This window comes from Ovis canadensis, chromosome 15 (assembly GCF_042477335.2).
Source record: "Ovis canadensis isolate MfBH-ARS-UI-01 breed Bighorn chromosome 15, ARS-UI_OviCan_v2, whole genome shotgun sequence".
Lineage (NCBI taxonomy): Eukaryota > Metazoa > Chordata > Mammalia > Artiodactyla > Bovidae > Ovis > Ovis canadensis.
In genome coordinates, this window is record NC_091259.1 from 53722603 (window position 1) to 53745171 (window position 22569).

At 42.3% G+C, this 22569-nt stretch overlaps 1 protein-coding gene across 1 annotated transcript; it reads left to right on the forward strand.

The window, feature by feature from the left end:
• Nucleotides 1-21136: 21136 nt before the first annotated feature.
• Nucleotides 21137-22276, forward strand: OR6A2 (olfactory receptor family 6 subfamily A member 2). The gene has a single exon (XM_069553562.1). The coding sequence runs from the start codon at nucleotides 21249-21251 to the stop codon at nucleotides 22218-22220; it is 972 nt and encodes a 323-aa protein (XP_069409663.1). The 5' UTR covers nucleotides 21137-21248; the 3' UTR covers nucleotides 22221-22276.
• Nucleotides 22277-22569: the final 293 nt, after the last annotated feature.

A 22569-nucleotide genomic window follows, 5' to 3' on the forward strand; every position in this document is an offset into this window, starting at 1 on the left:
GACATAGTCTGGTGGCAAGCTGCTCAGGAGGGTGTATGGGATAGGGACAGTGGGATGAATGTCACTCACCCATTTGTTGACTTCACGAAGATCTTGGACTGGTCTAAAGTCTGCTCCCCCGGGCTTTTTCACAGGCAACAGGGGAGTATTCCATAGGGACTGGCACTTTTTGAGAATTCCTGCCTTTAGGAGGAGCTGGATGTGTGGCATAATTCCTTGCCAGGCCTCCTGGCCCATGGGATACTGTTTCACCCTCACAGGAACAGCATTTGCTTTTAATTCAACAACAATGGGAGGTCTTTGTTTAGCCAGTCCTACTCCTGCTATCTCTGCCCAGGCCAGAGGGTATTTCTGAATCCACTGTTGCATAGCAGGATCCACCGCTGCAGGGGGATTTGGTGAATATAGTCTATATTCATCTCTCAGTGCCAGGGATAGAACATGAATTGGTTGTCCAAGCCCGTCTGTGACTGATATCCCCCCAGAGTCAAAGTGAATTTGTGCATTGACTTTGGCCAATAGGTCTCTTCCTAATAAAGGGACCGGATATTCCGGGATCACCAGAAATGAGTGGGACACCCGTTGGGCTCCCAAGTCCACTTTCCGTTTAGTAGTCCAGTAATATCTCTTTGTCCGGATGGCTCCCTGGACCAAGCTAGTCTTTTTGGACATCGGCCCAAAGTTTTGGTTGAGAACTGAGTATTGGGCTCCCGTATCCACCATGAAGCCGACCGGTTTCCCCTCCACATTAATAGTTACCCAGGACTCGGGGAGAGGTGCCGGGCCCTGACCCCCCTAATCACTATCTTCCCCGGCATATAAGATGTGGGTCCCCAAGGAAGATTCTTCCTGTCTTACAGTCTTTTTCTTCACATCTCTCTTGGGGCACTCATTTTTCCAGTGTCCCTGCTCTTTGCAGTAAGCGCATTGGTCTCTCTTTAGGGCAGGTCTAGCTGGTTTTTCCTTTCCTCCCGACTGGGTGTCTTTAGTTCTTGGGGCTTCAGGCCCCTTTCTCGTCCCTGCAAAAAGGATCTGAGCTAGCTCTTTCTGATTTCTCCGGTTTTCTTCGGCCCTATATTCCCTTTCCTCCTGTCTAATCCGTTCCTCATATTCTCTTTCTTCCCGTCTAATCCGTTCCTCCCTCTCCTCAGGGGTCTCTCTGTTATTAAACACTTTCTCAGCTACCCTTACCAGATCCTGTATTGACAATTCCCCCAGCCCTTCTATCTTCTGTAACTTTCTCCTGATATCTGGAGCTGCCTGGTTCACGAAAGCTAACAGAACTGCTGCGCGTGACCCATCAGCCTGGGGGTCCATGGGCGTATACTGCCTAAAGGCGTCCATTAACCTCTCTAAGAAGGCTGCCGGGCTCTCCTTTGGCTCCTGTCTTATCAGATTCACCTTGGATAAATTTGTCGGTTTTCTGGCTGCTGCCCGGAGGCTGGCCATTAGAGTATGACGAAAGACGCGAAGACGCTCCCTACCGTCCGCACGCTCAAAGTCCCAGTTCAGCTGCATGGAAGGGAACCCTTCTTCCACTAGATGGGGCTGCATGGTCGGCCTCCCATCCACCCCGGGAACGTGTTTCCACGCTTCCGACAGAATTCGCTCCCGTTCCTCTGTGGTGAAAAGCACCTGTAACAGCTGCTGACAATCATCCCAAGTAGGATTGTGAGTAAACAGGATAGTGTCTAAAAGATCAATAAGGCCTTGGGGCTTTTCAGAAAAAGAGGGGTTTTGAGCTTTCCAGTTACATAGGTCACTGGTTGAGAACGGCCCATACTGATAGTTCTGTTCTCTGTCAGGATTTGCCCGCCCGACCTGGACAGGAAGCGCTCGAACGGTAGACGAAGGGGCCTCTTGGCTCCCGTAGTCAGACGAGTCCCCGCCCCCTCGGGTCCTTCCGCGAGTTCCCTGGGCTGGCCCCCTCTTCCTGCTGCAGAGCCGAGGGTTCTGAGTTCCCTCTTTGTTTTCCGGAGGACACCTGAGGTACCTGCGAGAGCAAGGGTGGCGGGATATACGGGGGAGGCGAGATTTCAGTGTCTAAATCAATCAGACTAGGGTATAGGGAAGATTCTTGGAGTATCAGTTTCTTCCGGCTCTCCCGTGCCTCCCGGTTTTCTTCCTTAGAGCTCTCCATGACCAGGACCTGTGGAACAGAAGCACTGGGGGTGTTGTGAATAAAGTGTTTCAGCCAGACGGGAGGGTCTTCTACTAGATTTTCCCAGACCAGAATGTAAGGAGCTTGGTCCGGATGGCCCCGAGGGTCAGGAGCCATTATCTTTTCTTTAACAGCCTGGATGACCGGCAGCCCAAAAGTTCCCTCCGGCGGCCAGCCGACCTGAAATGTCAGCCACTCAGATGAGCATAGGGTTTTTAGCTTGCTCTTCTTTACTAGCAGGGATAGATTCCGAGCCTTGGACTTAAAATCGGAAGAATGGTCAGTCATTACAGATAGCGGTGTAGAATAACTTTGACCCATGGTGGCAACATCCACAATAAATGCACAAACAGCAAGCACGGCGCTGGCACACAGAGACAAGCGGCAGACAGAAGACGAACAAATATCGGCGGAAAATACTGAACTAGGTTTATCCCGGGTTACTGTTGTCCTGTTCCCCAAAGTTACCTTACCGAAGGGCGACCACTGCCCACCAGACTCAGGATCAGGAGAAACGTTTTCCCCCATTCCTTTACAGAACGGCTCACAGAACCAGCTGCCTTCCAGCTCGAATGCTGGGCCCCGGACTTAAGCTGGCCGGGTGACTCTCTCGCCCCCTGACCTGATGCCGGCGTCCTAATATACTTCCTCCTAGTGAGGCTTCCCTTATGCCTGGAAAGTGTTGTTCTTCTCAGTCAGGGGATCCTGGAGGAGCCCCCAAATGTTATGCCTGAGGTCCCAATCCCCAGAACTGAGAGAACAAGACATACACAGCAATGCAAACGCAAAAAGGGAATTTATTTCTAGCTCGAGCCAGGACCCAAGTTTCACTCAATGCAATGGAGTGGAACAAGGGCCCCGAGCCCTGAATTACAGGAGTATTCATAGGGTTAAAACAAAGACAGGGAGTTGACAGGGGCGGATTGGTTGCAAGGGTTCCTTAGCATCTGCTAATTGGCTAGATTTTCACGTGCACGGGCTATCTCGGGGGAGGTTTTCGTCCTTGTCCTGATAAGCTTGAACCAGGCTACAGGGAGTATACTGATTGGTCGAGTCCTGGCGCCTGCAGTGTATGATCTCAGCTCCTCCTTGGCAATAACTCAGCCCCTCTGTAAAGGAGACTTAGGCCTACCTTGGCCCCCTGAAGCCTGTCATGGGGCCTGTTTGGCCCTAACACAATGTTTCCTCTTTCATTTCTGATTTTATTTGAGTCTCTTTTTTCCCTTTGGTTCTTTAAAGATTTACTTAGAGTAAATCTTTACTTTAAAGATTTACTACTTTCGAGAAGACAGCTCATAGTTTTTTTTTTTTTCATCTTTTCTATTGTCTTTTTGTCTCTTTCATTTATTTCTACTCAGATCTTTGTTATTTTCTTACTTCTACTAACTCTGTGCTTCATTTATTTTTATTTTTCTGGTTTCTTGAGATTTAAAGTTAGGTTATTTATCTCAAATAAATAACTTAGGTCAATAAGAAGTCTTTCTCTCTTTTTTTTATTATCACTATTTATTGCTATGAACTTCCCACTTAGAGCTCCTTTTGCTGCATTTCATAAGTTTTTTTATGTTGTATTTCCATTTCCATTTGTATCAAGGTGTTTTTTTTCCTTTATATTTCTTTTTTGACCCATTCAGTAGGATGATGTTTGTTTAATCTTCATATATTTGTGAATTTTCCAGTTTTCTTCTTGTAGTTGGTTTCTAGTTTCATACTATTGTGGTCAGAAAAGATGTTTGATATAATCTCAATCTTATATTTATTAAGACTTGTTTTGTGCCCTAGCCTATGAAGTATCCTGGAGAATGTTCCGTGTGCACTTAAGAAGTCTGTGATTTTGTTCTTTTTGGATAGAATGTTCTCTATATGTTTGTTAAGGCAATCTGCTCTATCACGTTATTTAAGGGCAATGTTTCTTATTGATTTTTCTGAGTGATATATCCATTGATGAAATTGTGGTATCAAAGTCCTTTAGTATTATTGTATAGCTATTTATTTCTCTCTTAAGGTCTTTAAAGTTTTGCTTTATATATTCTGGTGGTCCTATTTGAGTATATAAATATTTACAAATGCTATTGGATTTGACGCTTTTATCATCATATGATAACTTTTTAAATGTCTCATTATATTCATACCTCTTTCTCTCCTGGGGGATTCCTTTAATGTAAATGTTATTCTGTTCGATGTGTCCTTTAAGTTCCTTAAGCTATCTCCATTCTTTCCCATTCTCTTTTCTTTTTGCTGCTGTAATTAGATGAGTTCCACTAACCTATCTTTGAGCCTACTGACCCTTTTTACAGTTCATCTAGTCTGTTTTTGAAACTCTCTAGTATATTTTTCACTTCAGTTATTGTATTCCTCAGTTCTGTGACTTTTGTTTGTTACTTTTGTATATTGTCTCTTTATTAAAATTCTCACTTTGCTCATCCTTTGTTCTCCTGAACTTAGTGAGCATCTTTACGACTATTATTTTTAACTTTAGGTAAATAACATCTCATTTCATAAGTTTTTTTTTTCTGAGGTTTTAGCTTGCTCTTCATTTGGAACATATCCCTGTTTCATTTTCCTTGACTCTGCGTGGGTTTTTTAACACTAGATAAAATAGCCACCTTGCTCAGTCTTGAAGGAGTGGCCCCATATATGAGATAAAACTTCTTGTTCAATGTTGCCCTAGCCCTTGGTTGTCTCTCAAACTCTTGTGATTGTCCAAACAACCTGATTTATTGTTAGTGGGCTCCCAGTAGTTGAGGGTATGCCAAGAGTTATCAGTGTCCCAAAGGGGAAGATCCCTGTTAGAACCTATATTCAGGTTAATTGGAAGTCAGACCCATAGGCAGCAAGGTTTGAAGTATTCAAATATACCTCTTTCAGGAGACGACTGGGAAAGAACATTTCTATCTGTTCCTTCTGCACTAAGTTTGGGGCTATAACCAATTCACAGCTGTTTTTGTTTACTACCATCCCATGAACCCATGTATACAAATCTCACTGGCCACCAGAGCAAGGTTATCAAGGGTGGCAGTCACAATGTCAATGTATGAGCTTTATACACAAGTTCTTTTCTTGGAGACACTGATACCTGGGAGAGGGACAAAGGGAGAAGGCAAAGATGGCACCCACTAGCTTCCTTAATCTCTGGACAGAATTATATATATTTCAATATATATTTAGTTAGAATCTTGTCCCTTAAGCCACAGCTATGAAAATAAGTTTATTGGTCTCTTTCCCAGAAAGACAGAGGTATATTTCAGCCTGCTATCTTTACTCTATGTTCTGGGGGCAATATCTAGTTAAATAATGTTTCTCTATTTGTATAGTCCTAGGGAACTCATGAACATAAGAACTATTAGCCACCAGAGCCAGGCAATCCAGGGGCATTCCCTGGGTGGCAGCCAGAGCAACTGGGTGGGACACGACTTTCACAGACTCCTGTCAATTTGAAAAAACACTAAAAGTTGAGAGCTATGTTTTATTTGGTGGGACTTCAAGCCCAGGAGACAGCATCTGAAACGACCCTGATAGAAGGGGAGGGTAAGGGAGGAGCCAGGTTATATAGAAGTTTTGCAACAAAGGCAGGTTGTCTGAACATCGAAAGATTATTGTTAGTGAAAGAAAACCAGATATCCCAAGTTATGGAATTTAGCACTTTTCTATGTATGGAAAGGTATAAGAGTCTGGGCTCAGTGAAATCATTCCTTTCATATGCATCTCAGCTATCCTGGGCCAGTATCCTGTGTTTTTTTTCACATTCTGAGCTTCCTTGGAGCTCATCCTAGGGAGTAACTAGTATGACAGTCTAATGGGTATTAGATAGCAGGTATTCTTCTCCTTCTTGAGTGCCCTGATGGTTCTGGAGCTCACATTGGAAGGCTGCAATCTCTGATGGCTGTGACATCCTTGTTTGCTGATATGGCAGGAAGTAGTCCGTTTCTCAGTCCTTTCTGGGAGATACTGGCCATCTGGAATGTGGTGGATGGAGAGTGTGAAGATAGTGCTCGCCCTCGAAGGTCTCTGAAGAGATCACAGTTGGCCCTTAAATTTGTATTTCATTAGAAGCTGGCCCTTTAGGTGAAAGCGTTGTGCTATGCTGTGCTTAGTCTCTCAGTTGTGTCTGACTCTGCGACCCCATGGACTGTAGCCTGCCAGTCTCTTCTGTCCATAGGGATTCTCTTTCTCCAGGAAAGAATCCTGGAGAGGGTTGCCATGCCCTCATCCAGGGCATCTTACCTACCCAGGGATCAGACCCAGGTCTCCTGCGTTGCAGGCAGATTCTTTACTGTCCTTAAAGATAAGCTAATAAGAAAGCTGAGCTCTGAAGAATTGATGCTTTTGAACTGTGGTGTTGGAGAAGACTCTTGAGAGTCCCTTGGACTGCAAGGAGATCCAACCAGTTCATTCTAAAGGAGATCAGTCCTGGGTGTTCTTTGGAAGGACTGATGCTAAGGCTGAAACTTCAATACTTTGGCTACCTCATGTGAAGAGTTGACTCATTGGAAAAGACTGATGCTGGGAGGGATTGGGGGCAGGAGGAGAAGGGGACGACAGAGGATGAGATGGCTGGATGGCATCACTGACTCGATGGACACGGGTTTGGGTGAACTCTGGGAGTTGGTGATGGACAGGGAGGCCTGGCGTGCTGCGATTCATGGGGTCGCGAAGAGTCGGACACAACTGAGCGACTGAACTGAACTGAACTGAACTGAATAGGCTTCTTTCACAGGAAGGCTGGGTGTCATAGTCTGTTGACTTTTTTCTGCCGTTCCCTAAGGTGCAGCTGGTTAAGAACTATTTCTCTGTTTGTTATGGTCCTATGGGGCCCATGAAACTAAGCCCCATTGGTCACTGTGTAATCGAGGAGCATCCACTGGGCATTCGTCACAAAAACCAGGGCGGTGGACATGTGCACTCCTTCCTGGGAGATGCTGGCAATCCAGGGCGGTGGACATGCGCACTCCTTCCTGGGAGATGCTGGCAATCCAGGGTGGTGGACATGTGTACTCCTTCCTGGGAGATGCTGGCAATCGGCAGTCCAGCAGAGGGAGAGCTTGAAGAGAGTGCCTACCCTTCTGGAGAGGGTCCCAGGGGGCCTTTAGATGTGTGTTTAATATGAAGCCTGCCCCCAAGGGTGCACCTATGAAGATAAGCTAATAGGTCTCTTTTACGGAAAGACTGGGCACCTTAGTCTATTGCTTTTCTGCTGTGCTTTGGGATGTGGCCAGTGGAGAACTCTTTCTCTGTTTATTACAGTCCTAAGGGACCTGAGAATATAAACCTAGCTGGCCACCAGAACCAGGTGACCAAGAGGTGTCCCCTCGATGACACCCACACAAATCGGGGTACCAGACAAACACACAAGCTCCTTCTCAAGAGATACTTAGGAGCTGGAGCGAGGCAGAGTGAGAGTGCAAAGAGTGCCCACTGGCCTCCATCTTTGGAGAGTATTTCAGGAAGTCTCTAGATGTGTGTTGTTAAATTAGATGCTTGCCCCTCAGGCTGATGTTTTAAGATAAGCAAATAGGTCTACCTCATGGAAAGTCTGAGCACTGTTCAGTTGGCTGCCTCTGCTGAGCCCTGGGGCCCTGGGGTGGGAGGTTCTGTGTGAGCCATTTAAGAACTGTTTCTCAGGTTGCTATAGCCTTGCGGGCTTCATGGACACAAGTTCTGTTGGCATTTGCAGCTATATGTTTTGAGGGCTTGTCTCTTAGGTGCAAGTTTTAAAATTGGGGTACCATGTGTAGAGTTTAAATTCTTCACTCCTCAGGGAAGTGAAGGATTGTGAGTTCCCTCCCAACTGTGGCCATAGTGCTGGGGGTTGGGTTACGATAAGATTGTGTCTCAGTCTCTCCTAGCTGGTTTTCTGTTTTTACCTCATTATTCCAATGTGTGGGGATCATGCATCTAATTTGGGGTTTCTTTCAGAGGAAACTTCCACATGTGGCTGTAGAGTTAGTGCATCTGTGAGAGGACGTGAGTTCAGGATCCTGTCTATGTGGCCATCTTGAGCCAGAGCACCCATGCGTCTCTTTCTTTAGATTCAGCTGGAAGTATTGCTCATGGTCATCTATGTATGAGAAGATGCAAGAGTCTGGGCTCATTGAAATTATTCCTTTGATATGCATTTACCAGGTGAGCTCTGAGGGAAGCTCATCAAAGACTGATATCCTGCTTTTCTCCCCCCTGAACTCTCCTCACTGTCAGGTTTGGCTGGAGTGGCTGGTGGCTTGATAGGAGGCAACGTCTTTTGTTGACTGAAGTGGCAGGCAACGTTTTTGTCCATAAGAGTATCTGTCATCTAGCTGTAAGTCAGGATAGTAGTGATAGCATAGGTTGTGATGTACTTCATCCATTAAAATCTCAGCAACTTTCATCAACATTAACTTATATTCTACTGATGCCACCTTTTCAGTGTGGGTTTACTGCAGTGTCTTACTCCATTTTCTTTTCACAGGAGGACCTGTGGGAATGGAGCATTCTCTATCTCAAATATTATTTCATGGCTGAGGAAGAATACAGAGTTGGTAAACCACAAAATAACTGTTAAAAGTTTCAGCTCTGAAAGGACACACTTCAAATCCACATTCACAAAACAAAGGCGGTCACATGGGCAAAATTTAGCAGAGAGAGATGTAAAATTCTTGCAGAGGAGAAGTACAGCAAGTCACATGGTCAAGACGGACCCTTGCAGTGCAGGAATATATAAATGGTCTACAAAGAAAAGAACTGTACATTGTAACGTAATATGTCCTACTCTCTGTATTGTCTTCTAGAAGGTTAAAATTTTTTGATTGAAATGGTATTTTTCAACAAATGTCTTATTGTTTAATATATGGATAATATAGTCATGTAACTAGATCGGCAGAAAGTACGTTCATTTGTAATAGATTTCTGAGTTTGTTTCACTTGTCTTTGTTGTTGCATCAGTATGATTTTACTGAGAGGTAGGAAGTACTTTTACCTCAATGATATATTTGTGCTACATTCATTGAAACTAAGAGCTCTGTTTTTCTTTGCCTTTTTTTAACATTGCACCTATTTTCTCTAAAAATATATTTGATAAGCCAATAGCTTTTCATTTTCTCCTATAAATATTTTTTTTCAAGTACTGATACTTTGCTAAAATTTATATCTAACACCTGGAAATAAATTTAACTTCTTAGTATTTTATATCTGAAGTTATACATGTTCAAATAATGTACATGTGACAAATCACAAATTGTAACAAAAATTGTTTTTTTTTACTGACATAATATTACAAAAATAAGTAATTATTATCTCATAATTAGGGAATCATTGTGTAATATCTTCATGTCTACAAAATTTACTCTGTGGATTATTGATGATAAATGAATGATAGTATGATATTATGATGCCTATCAAGATAAAAATACTTGTAGGTTAAAGTTGGGAACTCAAAAAAAAAATAAAGTTGGGAACTCAGAAATTCTATTCTTAAACAAAAGGAAAATAATATGAACTATAACATGAAATGTTAAATTTGACTGGCCAAGCAATCATAATAGAGATTTAGATTTTTTATTTTGTCATACTCACTTATCTCTATATAGAAAAAGTCACATTATGCTCAAATCTTTTGTGTCCTTACTGAGTTTTTCTAGCTACTATAACAATTACTGAGAGAGAATTAGACAAATTTCCTCCTAGGATCCTAAGAATTTTCTATTTATCTTTTAAATTCTGTCATTTTGGATTCTTGTATCTTGAAGCTATGATTATAGAGGCACTCAAATTTAGGGTTGTTCGTCAGTCAGTTCAGTTGCTCAGTTGTGTGCCACTCTTTGGAACCCCATGTGAGTCAGTGATGCCATCCAACCATCTCATCCTCTGTCATCCCCTTCTACTGCTTTCAATCCTTCCCGGCATCTGAATCTTTTCTAATGAGTCAGTTCTTCCCATCATGTGGCCAAAGTACTAGAGCTTCAGCTTCAGCATCAGTCCTTCCAGCTGATATTCAGGACTGATTTCCTTTAGGATGGACTGGTTTGATCTCCTTGAAGTCCAAGGGACTCTCAAGAGTCTTCTCCAACACCACAGTTCAAAAGCATCAATTTTTCAGCACTCAACCTTCCTTGTAACCCAACTGTCACATCCATACATGACTACTGGAAAAACCATAGCCTTGACAAGACAGATCTCTGTTGGCAAAGTAATGTCTCTGGTTTTTAATACGCTGTCTAGGTTGGTCATAACTTTTCTTCCAAGGAGCAAACCCCTTTTAATTTCACAGCTGCAGTCACCATCTTCAGTGATCGTGGAATCCAAGAAAATAAAGTCTGCCACTGTTTCCACTGTTTCCCCATCTATTTGCCATGAAGTGATAGGACCAGATGTCATGATCTTAGTTTTCTGAATGCTGAATTTTAAGCCAACCCTTTCACTCTCCTCTTTCACTTTTCATCCAGAGGCTGTTTAGTTCTTCTTCACTTTCTGCCATAAGGGTGTCATCCCCATATCTGAGAATATTGATATCTCTCCCGGCAATCCTGATTCCAGCTTATGCTTCATCCAGTACAGCATTTCTCATGATGTACTCTGCATATAAGTTAAATAAGCAGGGTAACAATATACAACCTTGACTTCCTCCTTTCCCAATTTGCAACCAGTATGTTGTTTTATGACCAGTTCTAACTGTTGGTTCTTGACCTGCATACAGATTTCTCAAGAGGCAGGTAAGGCGGTTTGGTATTCCCATCTCTTCAAGAATTTTCCAGAGTTTGTTGTGATCCACACAGGCAAAGGCTTTGACATAGTAAATAAAGCAGAAATAGATGTTTTTCTGGATCTCTCTTTCTTTTTTGAGGATCCAACGGATGTTGGCAATTTGATCTCTGATTCCTCTGCCTTTTTTAAACACAGCTTGAACATCTGGAAGTTCACAGTTCATGTACTGCTGAAGCCTGGCGTGGAGAATTTTGAGCATTATTTTGCTAGCATGTGAGATGTGTACAATTGTGTGGCAGTTTGAGTATTCTTTGGCATTGACTTTCTTTGGGATTGGAATGAAAACTGACCTTTTTCAGTCCTATGGCCACTGCTAAGTTTTCCAAATTTTCTGGCATATTGAGTGCAGCACTTTCACAGCATCATCTTTTAGGATTTGAAATAGCTCAACTGGAAGTCCATCACCTCCACCAGCTTTGTTCATAGTGATGGTTCCTAAGGCCCACTTGACTTTCCATTCCTGAATGCCTGGCTCTAGGTGAGTGATCACACCATCATGATTATCTGGGTCATGAAGATCTTTTTTGTATAGTTCTATGTATTCTTGCCACCTCTTAATATCTTCTGCTTCTGTTAGGTCCATACTATTTCTGTCCTTTATTGTGCCCATCTTTGCATGAAAAGTTCCCTTGGTATCTCTAATTTTCTTAAAGAGATCTCTAGTCTTTCCCATTTTATTTTTTTCCTCTATTTCTTTGCATTGATCACCGAGGACGGCTTTCTTCTCTCTCCTTGCTATTCTTTGGAACTCTGCATTCAGATGGGTATATCTTTCCTTTTCTCCTTTGCCTTTCTCTTCTCTCTTTTTTTTTTTTTCCCATAACTGTTTGTAAGGCTTCCTTAGACAAGCATTTTGCCTTTTTGGATTTTTTTTCTTGGGCATGGTCTTGTTCACTGCCTCCTGTACAATGTCATCAACCTCCGTCCATAGTTCTTCAGGCAGCCTGTCTTTCAGATCTAATCCCTTGAATCTATTTCCTGCTTTCACTGTGTAGTTGTATGGGATTTGATTGAGGTCATACCTGAATGGTCTAGTGGTTTCCCCTAATTTCTTTAACTTAAGTCTGAATTTGGCAGTAAGAAGTTCATGATCCAAGCCACAGTCAGCTTCTGGTCTGCTCCAGCTCCAGCTGGAGCGGTGGCTGGATGGTGCTGGAGCGACTTTGAGGAGATACCCCACGTCCAGCGGCAAAGGAGAAGCCCCAGCAAGACAGTAGGTAAAGTTGCATTTAGAATCAAACCCCATACCCGCCAGAGACACCCAGAGGGCTCAAACATAGCTTGTGCACACCAGGACCCAGAGACCCCTCAGAGACTGAGACAGAACTGTGTTTGGGTGTCTTCTGAGGAGGTACTGGTCAGCAGTGGACTGCTGCGGGGGCAGGGGCTCTGGGTGCAGCAGACCTGGGTATGGCATAAGCCCTCTTGAAGGAGGCCGCCATTAACCCACCATAGAGCCGGAAAAACCATATCTTTGACTATATGGAACTTTGCGGGTAAAGTAATGTCTCTGGTTTTTAATATGCTGTCTAGGTTGGTCATAGATTGTCTTCCTAGGAGCAAACAAGTGTCTTTTAATTTCATGGCTGCAGTCACCATCTGCTGTGATTTTGGAGCCCAAGAAAATAAATTCTGTCACTGTTTCCATTGTTTCCCCATCTATTTGCCATGAACTGATGGGAGCAGATGCCATGATATTAGTTTTTTTAATGTTGATTGAAGCCAGCTTTTTCATTTTTTTCTTTCACTTCCATCAAGAAGCTCTTTAGTTTCTCTTTGCCTTCTCCCATAACGGTTGCTGTGTCAATGTAATCAGGGCTTTACTGGTGGCTCTGACGGTAAAGAATCTGCCTGCAATCAAACCTTGGTTAGATCCCTGTGTCGGAAGATCCCCTGAAGAGGGAATGGCTACCCACTCCAGTATTCATGCCTAGAGAATTCCACTCACAGGGGAACCTGGAAGGCTATGGGATCACAAAGATTTGGACACTACTGAGGGACTTTAACTTTACCCCTTTTTTCACACACAAAAGCCCCAGCCAAAATGTGCTCTCTCTAGCCAAACGACCCAGAAAGGGTGAAACTTAGTAAGACAGAAATGTTTTAGATGATAACTACTCTACTTACTCCAAACAATAGGAAAAACTGTGGTCAAAGGCAGGGGAGACTACTTTCATCCTCACCATTGTGGGTAGGAGCCAGGAATTTCATCCCCCTGCCACCAGGTGTCAGTAGAGAGCCCAGACTGCCATACCCATTGAGCAGTGACAAGTTGACCTTTCTCTTTAATGAGCTTCCCTAGTGGCTCAATGAAGGCAATGGCAGCCCACTCCAGCACTCTTGCCTGGAAAATCCCATGGACCGCGGAGCCTGGAAGGCTGTAGTCCATGGGGTCGTTGAGGATCAGACACGACTGAGCGACTTCACTTTCACGCATTGGAGAAGGAAATGGCAACCCGCTCCGGTATTCTTGCCTGGAGGATCCCAGGGACAGGGGAGCCTGGTGGGCTGCCGTCTATGGGGTCGCACAGAGTCGGACACGACTGAAGCGACTTAGCAGCAACAGTGGCTCAATAGCCAATCCACCTGCCAATGCAGGAGATGCGGGTTCCAGCCCTGGGTTGGGAAGATCCCCTGAAGAAGGAAACGGCAACACACTCCACTAACCTTGCTTGGGAAATCCCACACTAACTTTGTGTCAGAAAATGCAGAGAATCAAGACTCGGAAATCAGAATCAACAAAAAAGCTTAGAACTAGAAGTGGGTTCAAAAAGACCATAGGATACAAAATAGACATATAAAAATTAAGTGTGGGGACTTCCCTGGTGGTTCAATGTTAAGACTCTGAGCTCCCAATGGAGGGAGGGAGCATGGGTTCAAGCCCTGGTTGCGGAACTAAGATCCCACATGCTGTGTGTCCAATAAATAAATAAAATAAAATATTTTAAAAAATCAAGTGTATTTCTATGCAATTGCAATGAACACATAGACATTGAAATTAATAATATTTATAAATATTTAAGTTATATAAATATAAAAACATTTATGAGACTGTTGTGCTGAAAAGTATAAAATACTGATGAAGGAAATGAACAAAGATCTAAATAAAAGGAGAAACATACTGTGTTCATGGACTGGGATATTAAAGTAGTATGATGCTCAATTCTCCCCAAATTGATATACAAGTTTAATGCTATTTATCTCAAAATCAGAGTAAAATTATTGTCCCATAAAAACTTCTACATAAATGTTTTTAGCAGCCTTATTCATAATAACCTAAATTGGAAACAACCCAGATATCTTCAACTGCTGCATGTTTAAACAAACTGAAGTATATACAGCATATAGCACTACTCAGCAATTAAGAAAAAAAAGAATGAACTACGAATACACACAACTGAATGAATCTCCAGAGAATTATGCTAAGGAAAAAAGTTCATTTCAAATAATTATATAATATATGAATCCATTTATATAATATTTATGAAATGGTAAATTATAGAAATGGAGAACTGATAGCAGTTACCAGGGCTTATGGAAGGAGTAGAGGTCAGAAGGGAAATGGGTCTGCCTGCAAAGGGCAATAGGAAGACTCTTGTGATGAAGATATTCTGTATCCTACTTACAGTCAAAGCTATGGTTTTTCCAGTAGTCATGTATGGATGTGAGAGTTGGACCATAAAGAAGGCTGAATGCCAAAGAATTGATGCTTTCAAATTGTGGTGCTGGAGAAGACTCTTGAGAGTCCCTTGGAGTGCAAGGAGATCAAACCAGTCAATCCTAAGGGAAATCAGTCCTGAATACTAACTGGAAGGACTGATGCTGAAGCTGAAGCTCCAATACTCTGGTTACCTGATGTGAAAAGCCAACTCATTGGAAAAGACCCTGATGCTGGGAAAGATTGAAGGCAGGAGGAGAAGGGGACGATAGAGGTCAAAATGATTGGATGGCATCACTGACTCAATGAGCATGAGTTTGAGCAAGCTCCGGGAGTTAGTGAAGGACAGGGAAGCCTGGCATGCTGCAGTCCATGGGGTCGCATAGAGCTGGACATGACTGAACGACTGAACAACGACAACAACCCTACATATTACCATGTGGATACCCTGTTTGTGATAATGTACTATAGTTTCAAATGAGAAAATAGGCAAAGGGTACACGGAATCTTTCTGTAGTATTTCTTACAATTATTTAATAGTTTTTCATTAAGTACTCTTATTTTTCGTAAGTATAATCATACATGCAAATAATATTTTATATCTACCTTTTCAATATTTATCATTCACTTTTTTCAGGTTATATTTTATTACAAAAATTGCCAAAGCAACATGAAATAATGGGGAATAAGAATATTTTTGCCATCTTATTTTTTCATAAGAACATACCTGGCATTTTTCCACTTGGCACATACATTTGGTTATAAGTAGGGATAGATTCCATAAGCCTTTATCTGCAATTCAAAAATCCAAGCAGCTTTGAAACTAAGCAGTTTTTCCTGTTTGGGGTCTTAAGACATTGGATTAAAAAATATGTTATAAACTGATTATTTATTTATGTAATTCACATTGTATAGTCATATATTTTGCTGTAGATATATTGAAGTGAAGTAAAGTGAAAGTCACTCAGTCATGTCTGACTCTTTGTGACCCCATGGACTGTATAATCCATGGAATTCTCCAGGCCAGAATACTGGAGTTGGTAGCTGTTCTTTCCTTTAGGAGATCTTCCCAACCCAGGGATCGAATCCAGGTCTCCCACATTGCAGGCAGATTCTCTACTGGCTGAGCCACTAGCTGCTGCTGCCACTGCTGCTAAGTTGCTTCAGTCGTGTCCAACTCTGTGCGACCCCATAGACGGCAGCCCACCAGGCTCCCCCGTCCCTGGGATTCTCCAGGCAAGAACACTGGAGTAGGTTTCCATTTCCTTCTCCAATGCATGAAAGTGAAAAGTGAAAGTGAAGTCGCTCAGTCCTGTCCACCAGGGAAGTATAGATACATTGATGCATTTGATTATAGAACTCTTTGAAAGTGATAGGAAACATATGGTCTTCAGTTCAATTCAGTTCAGTTCAGTCGCTCAGTCGTGTCCGACTCTTTGCAACCCCACGAACAGCAGCACGCCAAGCTTCCCTGTCCATCACCAACTCCTGGAGTTCACTCAGACTCACGTCCATCGAGTCAGTGATGCCTTCCAGCCATCTCATCCTCTGCCATCCCCTTCTTCTCCTGCCCTCAATCCCTCCCAGCATCAGAGTCTTTTCCAATGAGTCAACTTTTTGCATGAGGTGGCCAAAGTACTGGAGTTTCAGCTTTAGCATCATTCCTTCCAAAGAAATCCCAGGGTTGATCTCCTTCAGAATGGACTGGTTGGATCTCCTTGCAGTCCAAGAGAGTCTCAAGAGTCTTCTCCAAAACTACAGTTCAAAAGCATCAATTCTTGAGAGCTCAGCCTTCTTCACAGTCCAACTCTCACATCCATACATGACTAGTGGAAAAACCACAGCCTTGACTAGATGGACCTTAGTAGGCAAAGTAATGTCTCTGCTTTTGAATATGTTATCTAGGTTGGTCATAACTTTTCTTCCAAGGAGTAAGTGTCTTTTAATTTCATGGCTGCAATCACCATCTGCAGTGATTTTGGAGCCCCAAAACATAAAGTCTGACTCTGTTTCCACTGTTTCTCCATCTATTTCCTATGGAGTGATGGGACCAGATGCCATGATCTTATGCAGCATATTATCTTTCTAAAACCTGAAAAGTTCAAGAGCCCCATTTGTTTTGAATGAAGAAATTTAAACCTGTACCTTTCTTTTTTTAATCTTAAAGATGTATGCCCTGTATCCTCATGAGTGTTTATCAAATGGATTTCACAGTAAATATATATTGGGACTTCCCTGGTGGCTCAGAGGTAGAGAATCTACTTGCCGGTGCAGGAGACATGAGTTTGATCCCTGATCCGGGAAGATTCCACTGGCCACAGAGCAACTAAGCCCCTGCACCACAACTATGGAGCCCACGCTCTGGAACCTGTGCTCCTCTATGAGAGAAGCCCCTGTGGCGAGAAGCCTGTGCAGTACAACTAGAGAGTAGCTCCCGCTCACTGCGACTAGAAGTCCACACAGCAATGAAGACCCAACACAGTCAAAAATAAATAAGTAAATAAAATTATTTTTAAAAATAGAACATATATTGAAATGATTATGGCTGTTTTATTTAACCTATTGGTGTGGTCTGTTGGCTGACAATAATCGCCAAAGGCAAACTAACATCAACTTCTAAATCTTAATGAGGTTTGCAAACATTCCTCATTTAAATAATACTACCATATCAACCAAATCAATGCTAATTCAAGCAGCTGTTGGTTTTGACAGTTTCTCGACTAACAGCATGGCAATAATATTTATGTGCATACATATTTTCCTTTATGCAAAATGGGGTTTAATACAATGTCTATGGCACTCAAAAGTAGGTTTTCATTTTAAGAGTATCTGTAGATGTTCTTTCTCTCCTCTCTGCTGCATCACGTTCTTGTGATTACTTCCTCTTGACTTTCTCAGCATTTTTTCTGTTCCTGGAGAATGAGTCTTGTTCCTATCATGGAGTTAGTCAGGCTTATGGATGGCACACTAAACCAGACAATGATAAGTGTCCAATCATACTTATTTTGTCCTGATTATTCAAACATTGGGAACTGCTTCCTCCCGATTACTTAAAAGAATCTCTCAAACTCAGAATCTCAAAGACCCTTTTCTTAATCCCAAATGTTCCCACTAATAATTCTTCAGGCTGAAATTCAACAAATATTTCTTGAACCCTAGCTAACATTTTTTTTTGAGAAAAACTATGTTCCAGGTGTTGTTCTAAGAAACTCCCATCCATATATTTAATCATCACAATTCTGTGAGATGGATGTTAGAATCATTTCCATTTTACAGGTATGGAAAAAGAGGCAGAGAGATGTGAAATAATTTTTTCAAGTCACATAGATGAAAACAAGCAGTGTGATGATAGAGACCACATTATTAATCTCTACTTACACTGTTTCCTAGAGACTGAGATTGTGACAAACCTTTTCACAAATTTTGTTTTATTTAATCCTCAAAACATCTGTAAAATATGTTATTATCATTTTATGGCAAATCAACTGATATACAACAAAATCCTTATTAAACAGAATATAAATTACAAACATTGAACTAAAACCCAGAAACTCTCAATTCAGTGCTCGTTCTATGACATCGTGGAGTTATTAATAAGAGATGTCACCCACATGAGTTCAGAAGATAAAGGAAGAAATTTTGTGACATTGTTGAGACCCTGTCATGTTCCAAGCATTGTCTATATATCATGACATTTATTTCTCTTAACAACTTTTTGAGATGTATTATTCTCATTTTTTAGGTTAGGAATCTAAGGCTCACAAAGTTTAAGTAAATTGCCCAAGATTACATGCTTGAGCTAGAATATAAGCCCAGACTGGCCTGGCCTAAAGCCAAAGCAAGAAAGTGGCAGGATACAAAGAAGGAAGGGGAGGGCAAGGGGAGAAGCTATGAGGTGGTAAGAGTACTGTGAACACCGCCTGCTATTCTGATGAACTTCTATTTCTTGTTTCTTAAACACACCCTTTTCCTGTCTTCTACCCAGTCTCCTATCCCAGTCTCTCTCTCTTTCGCATTTTTTTTTTCCCTTGTATCTCTACTGGTCTCTTGGGGTCTGGCTTTAAAGTCATCCTAAACATCAGAAGGAGGAGGGCAAAATGGAGACTACAGGAGGGAGGTGCAAGATAAAAGAGCCTTTCCTGGTGTGGCAGTGCTCTCTGACCACGGGAGGAAGAGAAAGTGGAGTCTCTGCAGCATCTTTCTTTGTCCTGATGCTTTAATTTTCCATCATATATGCTGTTTAAGTGGTTTCCTAGCCAGCTGGTCATCTTGGGAAGACACTGAGTCAAAGACATCTGGATAAAGTAAGTGGATTTTGTTATCTCCTGATTCCTCTTTAGTGGTCAGGTTGCCCATGTTTTCTTTCTACTCAATATATCCATCTTCCTAGTTGTCTCTACATCTAATAAAACCCAAACCCTTATCAGCATTTCTCACGTCTGGTCCATTCTGATACTTAGACCAATGTAATTCTCTTTATCTTTTCCACACATAGCCTTTGTATTTATTCACACTCTGCCTAGCCTCCCTATAACTTTTATGATCTCTCATTCCTAGTTCTTTTTATATTATACTTATCTTCACCTAATCTTCTCTCATTGGATCTCTTATCTATATAGCACATTTATTTTACCTAAATACCACCCTTTTTATCAACAGAAGGTCCAAGTTTTCTGCTCTTAATCTAGCTTCCTTATATTCTATCTGGTCTCTGTAGATCTACTCATTCTTCTATATTCAATGCCTGTTTTCATTACATGTTATTCCTATTTTGTCAAAGTTTCTGGTAATTCATTTAAATTCTCTATTCAATCATTTCCATCCATTTTGTTTCTTTATATTTGATTCCTATCATTTCCAATTCATCTGTTCTATCCATCTCTTTCCTTTCTTCATTTTCCTCTCTATCCATGAGTCCATACAACCATTACAATACCTTTACTATTTAGTTCTTAAGCAGACTCTAAAATAAGAATCACTGTCAAAAGAAGGGACAAAAATACCTGTAAATAATCTTTATTTGTAGAAATATGGGTAGTTTTGGAAGATGACAATTGAGAAACTAAAACGTGAAAAGTAAATAATGCCTAAGAACAGTTTATTTTTTCTTTCTTTTTTGTTCCTGGGAGCAATTTTGACAGAGAAGAATATATGCAAATCACAGAATCTTTGCTATACCATTAAGGATATATGCGGCCACTTTGGCATGGGGTTCCTCTTTTATTTTATATCTACCTAAGCAGTAGGATCACTGACACAACTAGTAAAAGTGATAAACCGGCTTTCCCAGGCTCTGATATTAGAGAAAGAGTAATGGGAGGAACCTGAACAAATCAGTGAAAAAGAAAAGGAAGAAAGGACAACTAATGGTTCTATGAGGAGATGCCACGTGAGTCAATATTTGAAAGTTAAGTAGGAATTAGGTGATACATTAGGTGCTGGATGCCAAGAGCTGCAGGGTATAAAAAATAGTACAGGCTGTGACAAGAGATAACACCTTGTTTGGTGACACCTTGTTAAATAGCTTGAACTTGATTGTGTAGACAGTGTGGTACCATGGAAGGTTTTAAGCAGGGGAATGAAATGCTCAGATTTAAGCTTTAGGGGAGAGACTATAGGCAGTAAGGTCAATTAGGAGCCTAATCTTTTAAATTTATTTGCTTATTTTCAAATGTGCAGAGCATCAAAGGTGAAGGCAGAAGAGACTGACAGATACACAGGAATATCTAATGCCAAAAGGGTCAAATGCACAGTTAATTGCACATGAGGTGGGTATTGAGAATAAAGGATCAAAGTTAAGGTTCTGATGACAGCTATAATTTAGAAGTTCCCATTTCTGAAGCTAGTAAGGAATAGGTGTGGCAGATTAAACTTTCAGGAATGAGAAGATGAAGACATGTCTCTACCACCAGATTACGAGCTCCTTGCAGACTAGGTACATGTCTCATTTACCTTTTCTCTACCACAACTCAGCCTATAGTCTGGAATGTATTTGATCCACAAATTCTTTTGAAATAAATACATGGTGGGTGTGGATGGTAAGAATGGGAGTGATGGGAAATGTGAACCAGAGGCATGACATTTTGTAATTGCATTAAAGCACCCATCCCAGTATTCTTGCCTGGAAAACTCCATGGACAGAGGAGCCTGACGAGTGGCTCTAATACTGGGAAATGCTCAAGCACTGCTCTCAAAGCATAAAGAAAAGAGAAACTCAGGTATAAACTTCTTAGCAGTTTGGATGTTTTCAGATTCCGTATAAGACAGAGACACACAGTGTCTTTCTCTCTCTGGTTTATTTTACTTATCACAATGCCTTTAAGATATAAATTATTTCTTCAGAACAAGTCATGATGCAGCTCATAGACAAACTCTCACTTCAGAGCAGCTAAGACTCTTAATATTTTTGGTTTTGATCTATATTTTTCAGGGACCAACTGGTGCTTATCAATCCATGCTTCTCCAAGGGCCGGAATACACTCTCATCCTATTCCAATACAAGGTAGTTTATTTTTGTCTACTTTTGTCTTAGCTCATTTCCAGATTACAGAAGGAAACAATGGCTTCAGTTCAGTGATGAAGGACATGCACTTCTCGCATTGCCTTCTGCCACTATAATCCCAGCGGGAGGAAGACTGAGTTTCTGCTGCTGCCTCCTGAACACAGTCTATTCTCCCCTGAAAAGCAAGGGGCATGACCGACACCATGGAGAGGAAGAACCAGAGTGGGAGAGTGAGTGAGTTTGTGTTGCTGGGCTTCCCAGCTCCGGTACCACTGCGGGCACTATTATTTGCCCTTTCTCTGTTAGCCTATGTGTTGGTGCTGACTGAGAACATACTCATCATTGTGGCAATCAGGAACTACCCCAGCCTCCACAAACCCATGTATTTCTTTCTGGCTAATATGTCCTTCCTGGAGATTTGGTACGTGACCGTCACTATTCCCAAGATGCTAGCTGGCTTTATTGGATCCAGACAGGGCCATGGACAGCTAATCTCCTTTGAGGGCTGCATGACGCAGCTCTACTTTTTCCTGGGCCTGGGCTGCACTGAGTGTGTCCTCCTTGCAGTTATGGCTTATGATCGCTATGTGGCCATCTGCCATCCTCTCCACTACCCTGTTATTGTCAGTGGCCAGCTGTGTGTGCAGCTGGCAGCTGGCTCCTGGGCTGGAGGTTTTGGCATTTCCATGGTCAAAGTTTTTCTCATTTCTCGCCTCTCTTACTGTGGCCCCAACATCATCAACCACTTTTTCTGTGATGTCTCTCCATTGCTCAACCTTTCATGCACTGACATGTCCACAGCAGAGCTTACAGACTTTGTCCTGGCCATTTTTATCCTACTGGGGCCACTCTCTGTCACTGCAGCCTCCTACATGGCCATCACCAGTGCTGTGATGCGCATTCCCTCAGCTGCTGGGCGCCATAAAGCCTTTTCCACCTGTGCCTCTCACTTTACCGTGGTGGTCATCTTCTATGCAGCCAGTATCTTCATCTATGCCCGCCCAAAGGCACTCTCAGCTTTTGACACCAACAAGCTGGTGTCTGTGCTTTATGCTGTCATTGTACCACTGCTCAACCCCATCATTTACTGCCTGCGCAACCAAGAAGTAAAGAGAGCCTTACGCCATACTCTACACCTGCACCAGGGTCATGACGCTAACTAAGCCTGGGAAAGCTAGCACAAGTAGAAGGGAGGTATTAAATCTTGGAGAAATAACTAGGTTTCCCTGGTGGTTCAGCGGTAAAATTTCCACCTACAATGCAGGAGACCACCGGCAGGGCAGGAGAAGTGGTTTGATCCCTGGGTTGGGAAGATTCCCTGGAGAAGGAAATGGCAACCTCTTCCAGTATTCTGCCTGGAGAATCCCATGGACAGAGAAGACTGGTGGGCTACAGTCCATGGGTTCACAAGAGTGAGACACGACTTAGTGACTAAACTACCACCACCAGTGCTCTTAAACTTAGGATCTATGTCTTCTAAGAAGTGCAGAGGAGCTCTTAGAGCCTAAATTA

Coding starts and splice junctions, on each gene's coding strand:
- OR6A2 (XM_069553562.1), top strand. CDS start 21,249: ATGACCGACACCATGGAGAGGAAGAACCAGAGTGGGAGAGTGAGTGAG.